This window comes from Martes martes, assembly GCF_963455335.1.
Source record: "Martes martes genome assembly, chromosome: 3".
Classification (NCBI taxonomy): domain Eukaryota; kingdom Metazoa; phylum Chordata; class Mammalia; order Carnivora; family Mustelidae; genus Martes; species Martes martes.
The window spans coordinates 132,135,663-132,150,383 of NC_137890.1; the positions used below are offsets into that span (position 1 = coordinate 132,135,663).

General features: G+C 42.2%; 1 protein-coding gene across 1 annotated transcript in view; it reads left to right on the forward strand.

The window, feature by feature from the left end:
• Positions 1-14,721, forward strand: part of STK39 (serine/threonine kinase 39) — a 247,505-nt gene that overhangs the window by 13,511 nt on the left and 219,273 nt on the right. Inside the window, exons 2-4 of the mRNA XM_080798606.1 lie at positions 2,109-2,217; positions 5,316-5,457; positions 6,658-6,713. Coding sequence (XP_080654732.1) covers positions 2,109-2,217; positions 5,316-5,457; positions 6,658-6,713 — 307 coding nt within the window. The remainder of the gene's footprint in view (positions 1-2,108; positions 2,218-5,315; positions 5,458-6,657; positions 6,714-14,721) is intronic.

Sequence of the window (14,721 nt, forward strand, 5' to 3'; positions counted from 1 at the left end):
TTTTTCTCTCTCTCCCTGCCTCTATCCATCTCCCCCTGTTCTTCCTTTTCCCCTCTCTCCCCTCACCCTGCTCACCAGTGCTCCCACACATACACGTGTGTACCCTCCCCCGTACCCCCAACACACACACACACAGTTTGCTCACTGTAGTATTGGAGACCTGATACTCTGGGTAGAAAGTGATACCGGCCATCTACATGGAAAGCATGTGAAAACCTGTTTTTCCAGACTCTGCCCCAATTTTGCTTCCGTGCAGAAGAATTTTCTTTCATATAGGCATTGGTTATTCATTGGTTATTTATTGTTCATTTTGATTAATGATTTAACAGTTTGGAGTTAGAAAGCTAGACAAGCATTCATTTGCATTGGATGTAAAATGGTGAGAAGGCAGAGCACCCATACTTTCAGGAAACATTTTCCTTTCTGTGAGCAAGGGGGCATGTGTGTAGAGAGGCCCCTAACTTATGCTTCAGGCCCCCCAAGTGAATTGTCCACCCCCACAGTGAGCAGCTGGTAGTGACTTCAGCTAGGACTGGTCTGAGCATTGTTCCATTTCTCCTTCAGAGGCGTCTTGTGGTATCAAAACCCAACACCAGAAACAGATGGAAACTGGCCCTCAGGTTTCAGCTCTTGTTCAAAGGACAGGAGTAGCTAACTTGAAAAGTGTCAGACTGAGAAAACCTGTAGTTAGTTAAATTAGGGAATTGATGAAGGGAAAGTGTTGCTATATAATGAAGATGGAAAACTTAGTGATTCTCTTCTTTATTTGTCCTTGGTAAAAGGCACTTGTAACACATATACAAACCTTAGTATATATGTTTATATATGTCATGGTATTTTGGCCAAGTTATCTGACATCTAGGGTCTTGGCTATTTGAGTATCAAGTAGGACTGGATATGCAAAGATCTCACCTCCAGTTGGAATATTCTGGCCAGGAAATTAGAAGTGAATTCAAAGTTAACTAGATGCTCATTAATGAAAATATCTGGAAGATGCATAAATACTTTTTTTTCATCATAAATACGTAATAGCATAAATAAGGTTTCTTTGATGACATGTCATTTTTTTTTTTGGTTTTTGGACAGCACCTTGAAAGCCAGTTATGCTGGTCTGGTGCCTTTGATTGAGGGTTAGCTTCGACTGAAGCTTTATAGGAGAAATCTGGCAATAACTTAAAATGACACATCAAAACCAAGGGGAACTTGGGTATCTCCGGAAAATGTGGTTTATTGAAGTAGCCTATTTGTATGATTTCAGAACTTTATTGTTTTATGTCTCTGTATGAAAGTTTATTTCTCTTTAGTAGTAGTGTTTCCTGCACTGTGACGCACGAAGCATTATTTAACTGCATTGTTAATATGGATTCAACTATGACAATTTATCTACTACAGGACTTCTCAGAGCCTTTGACAGTACCAATATTCCCTGTGACCGTTTTAGAGGGGGATGTAGGACATGACATTTCCCAAGTTTCTCACTTTGCAGGTCTCCCTCCCTTTTTTTTTTTTTTTTTTCTTGATGGACTATCAACCATGAAATGCACTTTGGAAAATTATGCTCTAGCATTTTCATATGTATTTGCTCATTTGCAACATCACAGCAGTCCTGAGAGATAGAAACAGTTTTGGATGAGGGAGGAGCTAAGGCCCACAGGAATTGAGGCTGGCTGTGGGACCCAGTCCTTAAGGACTCACTGGGTCTTTTCTCTCTCCATTGAGGCCCTCAGTGCAGGTAGGAGGTACTCAGTCCTATGTGGCAGGGCTCTCAGCCGCATAGTTGGCATGATCTGGGTGATAGGCCCTTCTGAAGTTTCTCTGTCCCATTCTGCAGGTCCACAGTGGCTCTCTGGTTTCTCGGTCCACAGGGTTCTATGATCTCCTGCGAGGCCTGTCTCAATTCCAGCACGTTGATGATGAGGGTGAATTCACTAGTTCTCATGTAACTTTGTTGAGCTAAAGGGTGAGGCAGCCCCCCAGGTATGCTTTTAAGTAGGAACGGTGCCCAGGTACTCAGGTGTGGTTTCCCTTCTGTTTCGTTTCCTGATTTTTACCCCATGGTACTATGTCATGTTTTTTGCTTTTTTGTTTTTTTGTTTTTTTTTTTATAGAAAGAAATTCAAGCCATGAGTCAGTGCAGCCATCCCAATGTAGTGACCTATTACACCTCTTTTGTGGTAAAAGATGAACTTTGGCTGGTCATGAAATTACTAAGTGGAGGTAAGTAGGTTTTGTTATTTGCTTGTTCTTGTTCTTTTTTTCCTTTTGTGTGAGCCAGCCTATTAATAAGACCTTAAATTTGGTCCCCTCCCTTTTGTATTTAAAAAGATTTGCTTGTTTATCATTTACCTAGAGAATAAAGCCCAGATTTCACTGCCTCGATTATCTGTGCCCTTTTACACCCAGACTTTGTGGTGCAGGAGTGGGGGGCCTCCCTAAGTACATTCTGTGCCCCATCGGTTCCCCACCACACGGGCATGGCTCCTCGGACCTAGATGTCTGTCCTTCCTTCTCCAGGGGCTGAAGTCTGAACAGGTCACGTGCTCTCTGCAGCCTCCCCACTCTCTTCAGAAATGTTAACCAGTTCTTCCTCTTTAAATTCTGTTTTTAATATCATTCAAGTCCTTACCACATTGCAGTGTAATGAATTCTTCTGGTGCTGTTCATTCCGAGACTGTGATGAGGGAACCGTTCTAGAGCTGGGCTCTCCAGTTTCTACCAGGGGTCCTCGAATCCTTGATGTGGGGCTGGTGTTCCTGAGGCACCGATTTTCTATTCAATTTTAATCAGCTTCCATTTAAATAACTGCAGGTGGCCGTGGCTGCGGTGTTGGATGGTGCTGATTTAGATTAGATTGCCTACTGGCCAGGGAGCGCAAGGTCTGCTATGCTTCTCAGTTCCTGAACCCAGCACCCAGTGGGGGCTCCATAGATATTGCTTCAGTTGAAATGGAGAAGAACTTTGTGCATGCTAACTTACTGACTTGTGGTGTTCTTCCGAAGTGGCACCATTTCCATCCTATATCTGCCTTTGTAAAGGCAGAGGAACTTTCCCTCTGGCCTCAGGTCACTGAAGTTATGAAAGCCACTGACAATTTACCTTACAAGGCACTTCGACATTCCTGTGTTTTTTCTTTTAATCTTTTAACCTCACTATTTGATAGAGAATTGTAATGAGAACCATCAACTTTATTGAACACTTCCTCTCTGGCTAGATCCCATTAAAGGCAAGTTACCTACCTCGTTTCATTGAATCTGGACAGCATCTTTGAATGGCAGATGTCACCATCCCAGCCTTTCAGAAAGTTCCCCAAAGCTGAGGAGAGTTAGGCAGCTCACCCAAGGTCACCTACATAGGAGTTGTTAGCACTGGAAAGAAGTGGTGCTGGGTCCTGTTGACTTAAAATCTATGCGATGCTGCAAGAATTATCACCTTCATTTTATAGACACGGAAATGGAAGTTTAGAGAGCCCGAGTGGTTTTCTTTGTAACACCCAGCAAACCCCCACCTCTCACTCCTTCTTCATCTTTCCCAGACATGAAGTATGGTTTAGGAGCAGAGGAGAACGTTCTGCAGTGCCTGGATGAAGCCCAAACTGGTACCGCAGAATTTATATTGTAGAGCCCATTTTAATCTGTAGACCTAGTTCCAGGGAAGGCTGACTGGGGCGGGGGGGGGGGGGATCTTAATTTTTTTTTTTTAATTAAAAAAAAAACTCTTGGATCCAGCAGGGGCCCAGAACTGAGCGGACAAAAATGCTGTAATTGCCTTGGGTCTGCTGGTGCAGGTCTCCACAGGGAGCCTGGGAGAGTGGCTTCCGGGTCTGTTCCCAGTCTTGTCAATCCTATTAGTCATTGTTTCCTTGAGTGCCTACTTTGGTTTTTAATTAAACATGAAAAGAAAGAAATGAGGGGAAAAAAGAAAAAGGCCGCCAGTTGGAGCCAGACTGCAGTATCTCAGTGTCCGGACTGCCCCTGGGGTCTGTGAGGCCCCTGTTTTGGTAGGAAGATGACTTTCACCAAGCCTCTTCTTGTGGGGGTAATAGCCCCCCCACCCTCACTCGGTAGAGACCGAGAAGTTCTGGTGACCTGGGACCGTGGGCAGCCCCAAGCTGAGGATTTTACTTCCTGTCTTTATTTTGATCCCAATTAACCTTTTACAACTTGAAGATATCCCCTAACCCCTTGCCTGAGGACTTGAAAGAAAATGTCATTGTCTTTTTAAAAGAATCCAATTCAGTCAGTCTCCCCAGGCTGTAGGTAAGAAGAACAGGTTTTAAACGGGTTCCCACAGGTCCCGGAGACCTGGGCAAATGTGGACTCTTGCTCATTTTTCTTTCAGCAGGCCAGGAACGCATACACACCTGGTAGGGTATATCCTCACGAGATAAAAATGAAACATTTTTTGGAAGTCTTGTTGTCTAGATTATTAACACATTTTAGGATCAATGAATAAGTAGATGCTTCTCTGAGGGGGAATATGCATTTGTTTTCTTTTACAATATTTTATCACATTAAATCTCTTAATGAGGGGCAGGCAGCTAGTCTAGTGTAGTAATACCTGATGGGGAAACTCAATCCTCTCAGTTAATCATAGGGAGCCTGCAGCCAAATTCAGGTCCTGAGGTAAGCCATTTGTTAACGCTTCAGAAATGTTGAAGCCCCAGGTAATGATGGCTTTTAAAATGACCAGGAGGTTTGGAATATTAATTCATATGTGTTGAAACATGAACTCACAGTGCCAAGGATACTAATTTGTTTATGGTAAGAAAGTACTGTGTATTTATTTCATTAGGAAAGTCAGCACATTAGGCGTCAAGTAAACGAAAATGAAGATCGCCTAGAGTCACGGAAAGGAAACTCCTGGTTATAAGACGGGGTCCAGCGGCAACGTACTTTTTCCCTCTCCCCTCCCACCTGTGTTCTAGATGTCCAGGAAGATCAGAACTTCTCCCTCTTGTTAGTTCATGGCTGTTTGTTCCATTGGCGTCTTCCTCCTTTGTTTTTCACTTCAAACATTTTGAACCCCATTTTGAGCCTGTCACCAGTTATGTATGTGTAGGAGAAAGGAACTTACCCTGAGGTGACCCTGAACAGTCTTGTGGCTCCTAAACCAGAATTCTTCTCACGTTGGAAGTGTTCTCGCAGACTTGGATGTAGGGTTTCTGGTCTGGGGCCGTGATGCAGCTGTATGCCTTGGGGGGAATTGTGTGAAATTAACAAACATTCTGACACTTCCACTTAATTTTCTGAATAGTGGAGCCCAATTTAGAAAGCTAACGAAGATGCTTACACAAAGTTTTCACTTCTTCTGTCTAGGCTCAATGTTGGATATCATAAAATACATCGTCAACCGAGGGGAACATAAGAATGGAGTTCTGGAAGAGGCAATAATAGCAACAATTCTTAAAGAGGTTTTGGAAGGCTTAGACTATCTACACAGAAATGGTCAGATTCACAGGTAGGATTTCTGCAAAGATGTTTAAATTCAGCCGTTTGTATCTTTCGCTCTAGCTTGTAAAGGATATTAAGGAAACACGTGTTACAGGTAGGTATCAACATTATTTCCAAGTTATGCCAAATAGATGTGGAAAAAGTACTGAAGAAAGAAGCTGATGAATACATTTTGATAAAATATATTAGTATCCTCAGGATTGGCTTATCTCCTCTCACTGAAATAGAAGCAGAACATAAAAAGTACCGAGTGAACTCATTAAAAAAAATCAGTTAACATGCTCTTCTTGAAGTAGGATCAATTGAACAGGATAGCATCTCTGCCTTTCTAATGTAGGCAGAACTGTTCCAGACATTGTAATATGTTCATTACTTTTGGCATGGTGGTGTGAAGAAAGGAGGGGGAACTAATTTCATCTTCTTTTGTGCCATGAAATGCTAATTTCTTTCAATAGCCAAACAGCCAAGAATATGAGTGTTTGATGTTTCAAAAGGGTTCCTGTTACTTGGGCCCTGAGGAATAGCTGCAAGTAAATAACCATTTATTAGTAACACTGACATTGTAATTCTTCTGCCTTGAGCACTATGTGGCTTATATGTTTAAGGATATCTGCCATGAGTTTCAGTAGTTAGAAAAAGAAAATCACCTTAGTTACCAAACTTGTCAATTGTCATTTTTTTTTGAAGTGTTAAGACTTTTATATGGTAAAGAAATATAGAATATTGTAATTAGTAATTTATAATGAGTATCTCCCCGAAGGAGAGACTGATCCAATCCATTGCTTAAGAAGCTGGTGGGATTAATTTGGAATTGCACCACAGACACATTTGAGTGGAAGTAGAACAGCTTTACCTAGAATTATCAGCTTTAATTCTCTATAAAATGATAGCATGGTGAGTTAATGGGCTATCTCTAACTCTGTAACATAAAGAATGTACTCATTAGTGATTTAATTCAATTTGGATAATGATTCCATATAAAATATTTGTTACTAAAATCCTCACCATCTCCCAGGAGCAAACTATAAAATCACGATTTATTCCTGTTACTCCAAAAATCTGTGATATAATTTTAATATTTATAAAATGTTAATTATGTTAAACAGCTACATTATATGATACATTTTTAATTATCTCTGAATGAATTAATGTAATATAATGTCTGTATTCCATAATTCATTCTCCACTTTTTTTTTTCTTCTAACAGGGATTTGAAAGCCGGTAATATTCTTCTGGGTGAGGATGGCTCGGTACAAATAGCAGGTAAAGCTGATATAAATAAAAATTCTTCTGACAGAAATATTACAGTTTCAAGGAATATCATTATTATCGTTTCGAAGAATATCATTCATTATCATTCCAAATAAATAATGAGTGAATGAATAAATGAACGAATGAATAAATGCCTGTAATCTGTTTTAAGAATGCATCTGGGGGTGCCTGGGTGGCTCAGTGGGTTAAAGCCTCTGCCTTCGGCTCAGGTCATGATCCCAGGGTCCTGGGATCGAGCCCCTCATCGGGCTCTCTGCTCAGCAGGGAGCCTGCTTCCTCCTCTCTCTCTGCCTGCCTCTCTGCCTACTTGTGATCTCTGTCTGTCAAATAAATAAATAAAATCTTTAAAAAAAAAAAAAAAAGAGAATGTATCTGGGCTGCCCTGTTCAAGAATGTTTGGGTCTGGGGCAGAACATTTTTTCCTATTATTATTATTTTTTAAGAGTTACTGATTTATTTTAGAGAGAGAGAGTGGGGGAGGGGCAGAGGGAAAGGAGAGAGAAACTCAAGCGGACTCCCCACTGAGTGTGGAGCCCGCGATGTGGGACTCAATCTCATGACATGGAGATCATGACTTGAGCTAAAACCAAGAGTTGGGTGCTTTACCAACTGAGCCACCCAGGCACCCCTCCTTTTTCTCCCTATTATTTTGATAAGTTTTGGCTAGATCATCCAATAAACTGCTATTTTAGAACATGGCCTTTTGATAAAGACAATTTTACTCTCAGGTGTATTTTTTCTACCTTTCACGTTGAATAAAGGTGATATTTATATGACTGCAAGAAAAGCACTTTTGGGAATTTTTCTGACAAGTTTGAAAGTTAAAACACTGCACCTTCTATTAGTGTAAGCCCTCCGATTTCTGAAGAGGTGGCAGGAAGCATTGTGAGCCCTTAAAGCTTATGGGTTGTTCTGGTCCTGCACCTGCACGTGTGTGGCTGTTCATGGCAGTCGGTGTGCAGGTGCGGTGTGTGTCTGTAGAGTGAACGCACCAGACAGGTAGCCTCTGTGTGCAGATGTTTTCATTGTGTTGTTGTGCCGAGAGTAACCGCAAAGGCCTGGGATAACCTGTAGCCGTATCTGTATCGACTCTTTTGTTTCCCCTCCATGTCCAGGTAGGCTTGCCTCCACCATCCTCTCAGCCATCTCTGCTTTTTGCATTTTCGATGGGACAGTCCTTCCTTGTCCTGCACTGTGCCCGTCATCGCAGGGCGTTGAGCCCTCTGGCTTCCAGGCGCTGAATGTTCCTAGCAACACGTCCTAGCAGCGTCCTTGGCATGACTCCCTCACGTGGCCTGTGTTGTTGAAGAGCGTGAAACTTGCCCCAGGCTTTCATCAGCCTGGTCTGCTGCTCTCTGAGTTGGAGCTGGAAGAGTCTCTCTTCCAGGATTTAGGGTTAGGGCCTTTGCCCATCAAGTTCTTAGAGCAGAGTTGATCACAGTCCTTGTGTCTAGTCTTGTTTCTAGACAAATGCGAGGATCTGGGGTATTATTAGAAATGCGAGAGCTCAGCAGAAAACAAACACACCCCCAGCACAAAGGATAAGCCTTGAGTCATCTCTTTGATTCATTGTTTGTCCCTCTCTAGGTGCCAGAGAACCTGTCAGGTGATGACTGGCCCATATGACAGGCAGAGTGCTGACCTTGGGCTCTGTATTGAGTTGGGTACATTCAAGGGGACTTTTATTTACTTCCCCTTAAAGGAGAGAAAGATGTTTTAAAGACATAAAAGGAAAACGGGAGAGTTTGTTTCAAATCAAATGTTTCTTCCCTGGAAAACTAATAATGAAAGTGTTATCCTTTATTTTTCCTCTCTTTGAAAAGATACATTGAGACAAATGCAGTCATTGGCTTGAGACCACTGTGGAGACACTGTGTATCAGTTAAACACAAAGGCCTTGGAATCAAACAGGCCTGATTTCAGAACCACTGAGCAGTGTGGGGCAGGTGGTTGTGTCTGTAAGCCTCAGTTTCCCCATCTGTGAGATGGCGACGATAATGCCTGTCATTCGAGAAGACACACATATCCTTTGCACCTGTTGAAACTTAAGATTCAGGGTCCTGTAAGTGCTGTGTGTTCCTGGGAGTTGCAGAGTGTTCTAGGTGGAGGAGAGAAGCCAACTTGCCATCAGGAGGTATTTCCATGTAGGCATTTTTGTTAAATTATCTAAAGCTCCTTCAGAAGAAAGGAACTTATTGATCTTCAGGACTCTAGAGAATTGGTGTGAATTTTTAATTTTAAAGAAATAGACATATATATATACTTAACTCTGTATTTTTAATTTTGTATTGTCTATTTTACGGAGGGTTTTCCAAATTGTGTAAGCTTCACGTCCCATGAAACAACTGCTGATATGGTTGTTACAATAAGTAAATAAATGTGAGAAATGTTTGGTACACCCAAAAATGTGCAAGAGGCAGAGATACACGTTATAAACTTATTTATGGGAGCACTGTTTGTGATTGCAATAGCTTAAGAGACAATGTAGGTGTCCCAGTTAAACATGGTAGATGGCCTCTTTGCATGATGGGAGAGCCACCTGCTGTAATGGAGAATGAAAAACCCGGTATACACTGAAGTGAAGAAAAAAATGTCCAGGCTACATGGTTAAGTGAATACAACAAGGTGATACAGAATGCATATAGCATGTCATCTCTTGTGAAAGAAATGACGAGAAATAAGAATATCTCTCTATGTTTATACAAAGAAACATTAGAAGGATAACAAGGAGGGGGACTGTGTAGTGTGTGCCCTTTACAGCAGTTTTGAATTTTGAATTGTGTAAAATATGACCTGGGGAAAAATGACAGGAAATAACTAAATAGATTTCATGAACTGCCAATTAGTCGAAGTCATTTTTCAATCTTTTATTGTAAAGTTTTTCACATGTAGCCTAAAGAAGAATGGAGTAGGAAGAACTCATGCACAGTACAGCCATCACCTGACATCAGTAATAATCACTGATTCGTGTATCTTCCCCCTCTCTACTCTGGTGGCTTTTATTACTAACACTAAATTGTGTTCTTCAGTCATTTAAGTTAGTGACTTATATATACATATACCTTTTCTTTTTTTAAAAAGACTTCATTTGTTTCACAGAGAGAGAGAGAGCTTGAGAGGGGGAACAGCAGGCAGAGGGAGAAGCAGACTCCCTGCCAAGCAGGGAGCCTGATACGGGACTTGATCCCAGGACCATGACCCGAGCCGAAGGCAGATGCTTAACTGACTGAGCCACCTAGGTGCCCCAACATATCTTGTTCTTACTCTAGGGAGTCACCCTTACCCCACAGACTAGGAGCATTTAGAAGAAAAAAAACTTCAACTAAACAAGTGACAACCGAAAACATTTGCAGACAGAAGCTTTAAGCACTCCCACTTCCGAGTACTCAAGTTCAGGATGCAAGGTCTCGGATGAACTGGCATGGTGGAAATTCCCAGGGCATCACTCAAGCTCTGTGACCTTGGTCAGGCTACTCAGCTTCTTTAAGACTCCGTTTCCTTTTAGAGGGATATCATACAGATATCATACAGATATCATCCCCCTCATCTCTTTTTGTGAAATCGAACGTGGCTCTTCCCATCCAAGGTGGTAACAGTTGGCGGAGGGCGGGGGGGGCGGCACATGGTAGGCCCACAACAGCTGCTGTGGTCCTTGTGTTACTCTCCTTACCATCCCCCCCGTGACTGCTTTCTCTGAGACCGACCCTACCCTGCACTGCCAGCAGATCATAAGCACCTCAAATTAGTCTTGCAAAGGGTTCAGCTCTGAGGGGCTTTTATGAGTTATAAAAAGCTAATGCTTATTAATTATGGAACTTGGAAGTTAACTTGTCATTAATCTTGCTCTCAGCTGATAAGGAAGTACGAGTAATTTTCTCTCTCTGGTGAGGAAATGATCATTGCTTACCAAGAGGGTCAGAATAGCAGTGAACTGCCTTTGAAATGCAAAGGCAGGTCAACCCTTGCCTTACTCTGCCGCTTGGGGCTTTGCCAGTCACTTGATCTATTACTCGTGTCAGATTAAGGACCTGAGCTCTTTCTCTGGGCCTTCTGTAGCACACTGGCCTTTTCTTTTTCTCCTCTGGCATCCCCTGAAATAGGATTTCCTGACTTTTCCTCCCCCTCGTGGGCCTTGGGTTCCTTCTCCTCACCGAGGGTAGTGGTGCTGAGTGGTACCTGTAGGTGCTTGCCCCGTGGGGGCTGCTGGGTTCAGAAGGGCAAGTGCGGGAAATCCAGCACCTGGGCTGTGGTGAGGATTAGACGAGTCTGTGTGTGAAGTGCTAAGAACAGTGCCTGGTGCCTAGTGGAGACCTTGTGTGCTGCCATTCTGGGCTCTCCCTGGCACCCCTTCTGTGTGTGTGACTTCCTGCGTGGGCCATGCCATGAACTGAAATGATTGCTTCCCAGATGCATAATGGTGGGTTAACAGGCAATTATTTAATTATTTGTTTGTTCGTTTATTTATTTATGAGACAGAGAGAGAGAGCGTGAGCAATTCCGAATGGTGGGGGAGGGGATGAGAGAGAGAGAGAGAGAGAGAGAGAGAGAGAGAATCTCAAGCAGGCTCCACATCCAGCACGGAGCCTGACATGGAGCTGAATCTCACGACCCTGAGATCATGAACTGAGCTGAAATCAAAGGTTGGTCACTGAACAGACCGAGAAACCCAGGCCCCCCTAAGTTAACAAGTATTTAAATTGTATAGTTTCTACATCTCTGGGGCTCTGGCTTTCTAGAATTCATATTTAATTTTTCCATATTCTTTGACCTGAGCACAACATTGAATTCTTATGTTACTTAAAATTATTATTATTGTTGTTGTTATTATTATTATTATTATTGTTGGTTTTAACTATAAAATAAGGTTATTGCTTTAAGAAAACATATGTAATGCTTCCTTGGAACAGACAGATAATGCTGCTGTCCCTATTTTCTAGGAGTTTAGTTCTCTTGGCCAGACAGTTGGTTACTGCCTGAACAAAAATGGGGACCACAAGTCTTTGGGTCTTTTGCTGCCATCTTAGTCTGCTGGGTGAAGTAGGGGAGGTGGGTGGGAGAGCTGAAAGCTACGTATTATATTTGGGTGGATAATACATTGCTTTTGTTCAGGCTATTTGTGCCCTTTCTCTTTATATCTTTATGTACTTTAAGCCCTATTTTTTGAAAAAATTTAAGCAGGGGATAAGTTTGCATTTATTTCTTTGTAACGTTTGTTTATCTTGGGAATATTATGAGCATTGTTTTTCAAAAGAGTATTTGTGCTACTCTAATAGAAAACACAATAATTTTTATTTAAATCACTCAACCATTTATATATTTCCTTTCTCAGAACTTTTTGTTAGGAAAGGGGAAAATTAAAGGGGTGTCTGGGTGGCTCAGTCAGTTAAGCATCTGCTTTCAGCTCAGGGGCCTGGGATCGAGCCCCTTGTCAGGTTCTCTGCTCAGCGGGGATCCTGTTTCTTCCTCTCCCTCTGCCTGTGGCTCTGCCTGTTCGTGTGTGTGTGTGCACACGCTCTCTCTGTGTCAAATAAATAAAATCTTAAAAAAAAAAAAAGAAAATAAAAGAGGAAATTAAGATTCCTGGTTCAGACCATGAGAAACTCTCATCTTACAGAGCTGACAAGCGTGGTGAATAAGGCAAATATGCTTGGTTCTGTTTCTAAAAGTACAGATTCCGTGGGAATTATATACATTTCCATTGGCTGGGGCTATAAAATCAGTAACTGTTTGTATCGAGTGCTTCCTGTGTTTCAGGCCCTGTTCTGTGTACTGAGCACATTGTGATTCGTTCACCGCAGCCCTGTAAATGTGCCCATTTTACAGATAAGAAACTTAAGTATGGAGAGGGGAAGTAAGCTGCCCAGGCCACAAGTAGGCTTCAGATTCCAGGACGTGGCTGCAGAGCCTGTGACCCCATGTCTGGAATTTCTAGGAAGACAGCCCTAAATCTGTGTATAAGTGATCCCAGTTTTGGATGGAAGATGAGTAGCAATCACTAGCTCTTCCGCACCTCTGCATAGCGATTCCGTTTGGAAGCCAGGGAACATATTCTGCATCTTTTCCCTCTCTGCTCCTTCAGTTTGGGACCTAAGACTCTGGTAAGGTTCTAGGGCATTGAAGAAGCGATCATCGTGGGTGTCATTTGGTGTCAAATTAAGCAGAGTAGTGGTACCACACTCTTTTGTAGACTGGAAAAATTCAGGTTTCATGTAATCAATTAAACTTGAGGACTGCCTACTCAGAGTTTAAAAGAAAACTTACTTCTTCTTATATCTTCTGTGCTCAGAGAACCTGAATGTGTGACTTCCTGGTAATGAACTTGGACAGGATGCCTCGGTTAATGTAAAGGTGTTTGCTACAGGACGTGATAGAAGGAGTGGCTATTTAAAAGTCATGCTCTTCCCACGGCCTAGCGTTTTATTTTCCAATCTGATCTTCTGTCATATTGTCAGGAAGAGCTTAGATCTTTGTCTGGCAAGTTACTAAGCCTGTTTGTCTGGAATTAATGAGAGGCACTATTCTAAGCAGAAATTCATATAAAACAGGTCACTTTGGGGTGGTCACTGCAAATATGTTTATCCTAGGGTTCTTTTAAATAGTGACCACTTTTAATATACTACTAAAATGTTGATTTCAGAACATTTGCTTTCTGAAGAACTTTCTAGAAGCATACCACTGCATTATGTCAGGTAGATCTTATGGTCATTTTCTTACTTTTGCCTTTTAACTGTGAGTGTGTGTGTGTGTGTGTGTGTGTGTGTGTGAATGTGAATTCCCATTCCTAGTTTTTCATAACAAATTTGGTACTGAGCTAAGTCAGCTTAATACTTTAGAAGTCTAGAAAGTTATCATTACATCTATCTCAATGTATCTGAGACCATCCAAATCAAGCTTATGTATGCCTTAGGTGTTTTAGTGTCTAAGGCACATTGGTATGACTTTGGGTTGTGTCTCTGTTTTTTGGGTGGGAGATTATATCCTTAGTCAGCCTTTGAGTACATCTTGAACTTCAGTCTGCCTCCTGGACAATTATGACTAAAACTTCTGCCAGGAACACATGTAACTAGATTTAACTTGCTTCCAGTACTCTGGTGTTATTCTCAAGGACCCAGAGGAAGGTGCGTGTGGTGTGGTGGTGCTGTGCATTTTTTTTTTTTTTTTTTTTTTTTTTTTTTTTTGGTGGTAGAGTTTTTATTCCCATAGCTGCTAGGTTCTTTGTTTTCCTTCTGTGCTCTGGCTCTGGTGAAATGCATTTCAATGGCGGTTGGGGGAATGGGGTGGAAGGAGTATTTCTTTTGCTAGGAGAGGCTGCTGCTTCAGGCAAGGTAAGATGGGCTCCCTGTGTACAAGGGAGGCAGCAGCCTCTGATCTGTATCAGAAAGGTCTGAAGGCCCCTGGGGCATCTGAATCAGGAAATGACGATGTCATTGTATCTGTGAGTGCCTTGGCCTAGAGCAGGCCTCTGACGTCAGACTGCTGTGGTTTCACTCCTAGCCCTGTGACCAAGTTATTTTAGCACTCTGTGCCTCAGTTTCCATATCCAAACTGTGGAAAAACACTAGAGGGTTAAAGGAATTAACACACATTCCATTTTAGAATTAGGTAGCTCACATTGCTTTTGTATTGAAATGGGGGTGGGGCCCTTTAATTATTTAGGAAGTTATTTAGGAAGATCATGGGGAAGAACCTAGGGAGGCGAGGGTGTAGGCCCTCTCTCTGACCCTGCTGTATCATTTTGCTCTCCCTTTTTCTTTACCCCATCGATTACCCCCATATCCCCGTGCAATGCAAATCTGGCCATATAATTCCCTTGCATAAACTTTACAACTGTTGCGGTGGAATAAGACCCTTCATATGGCATATGAAGGCTCAGCCTATTTTTCCAGTCTTGTCCACCCGTGCTTTTCGGCTTCCTGCTGTAAGACAAGCTCTGTGTTAGTCAGCTACACATGAAATGATGAACACAGTTAAGGAAGAGCAAAGTAGTGCGTAAGAGTTA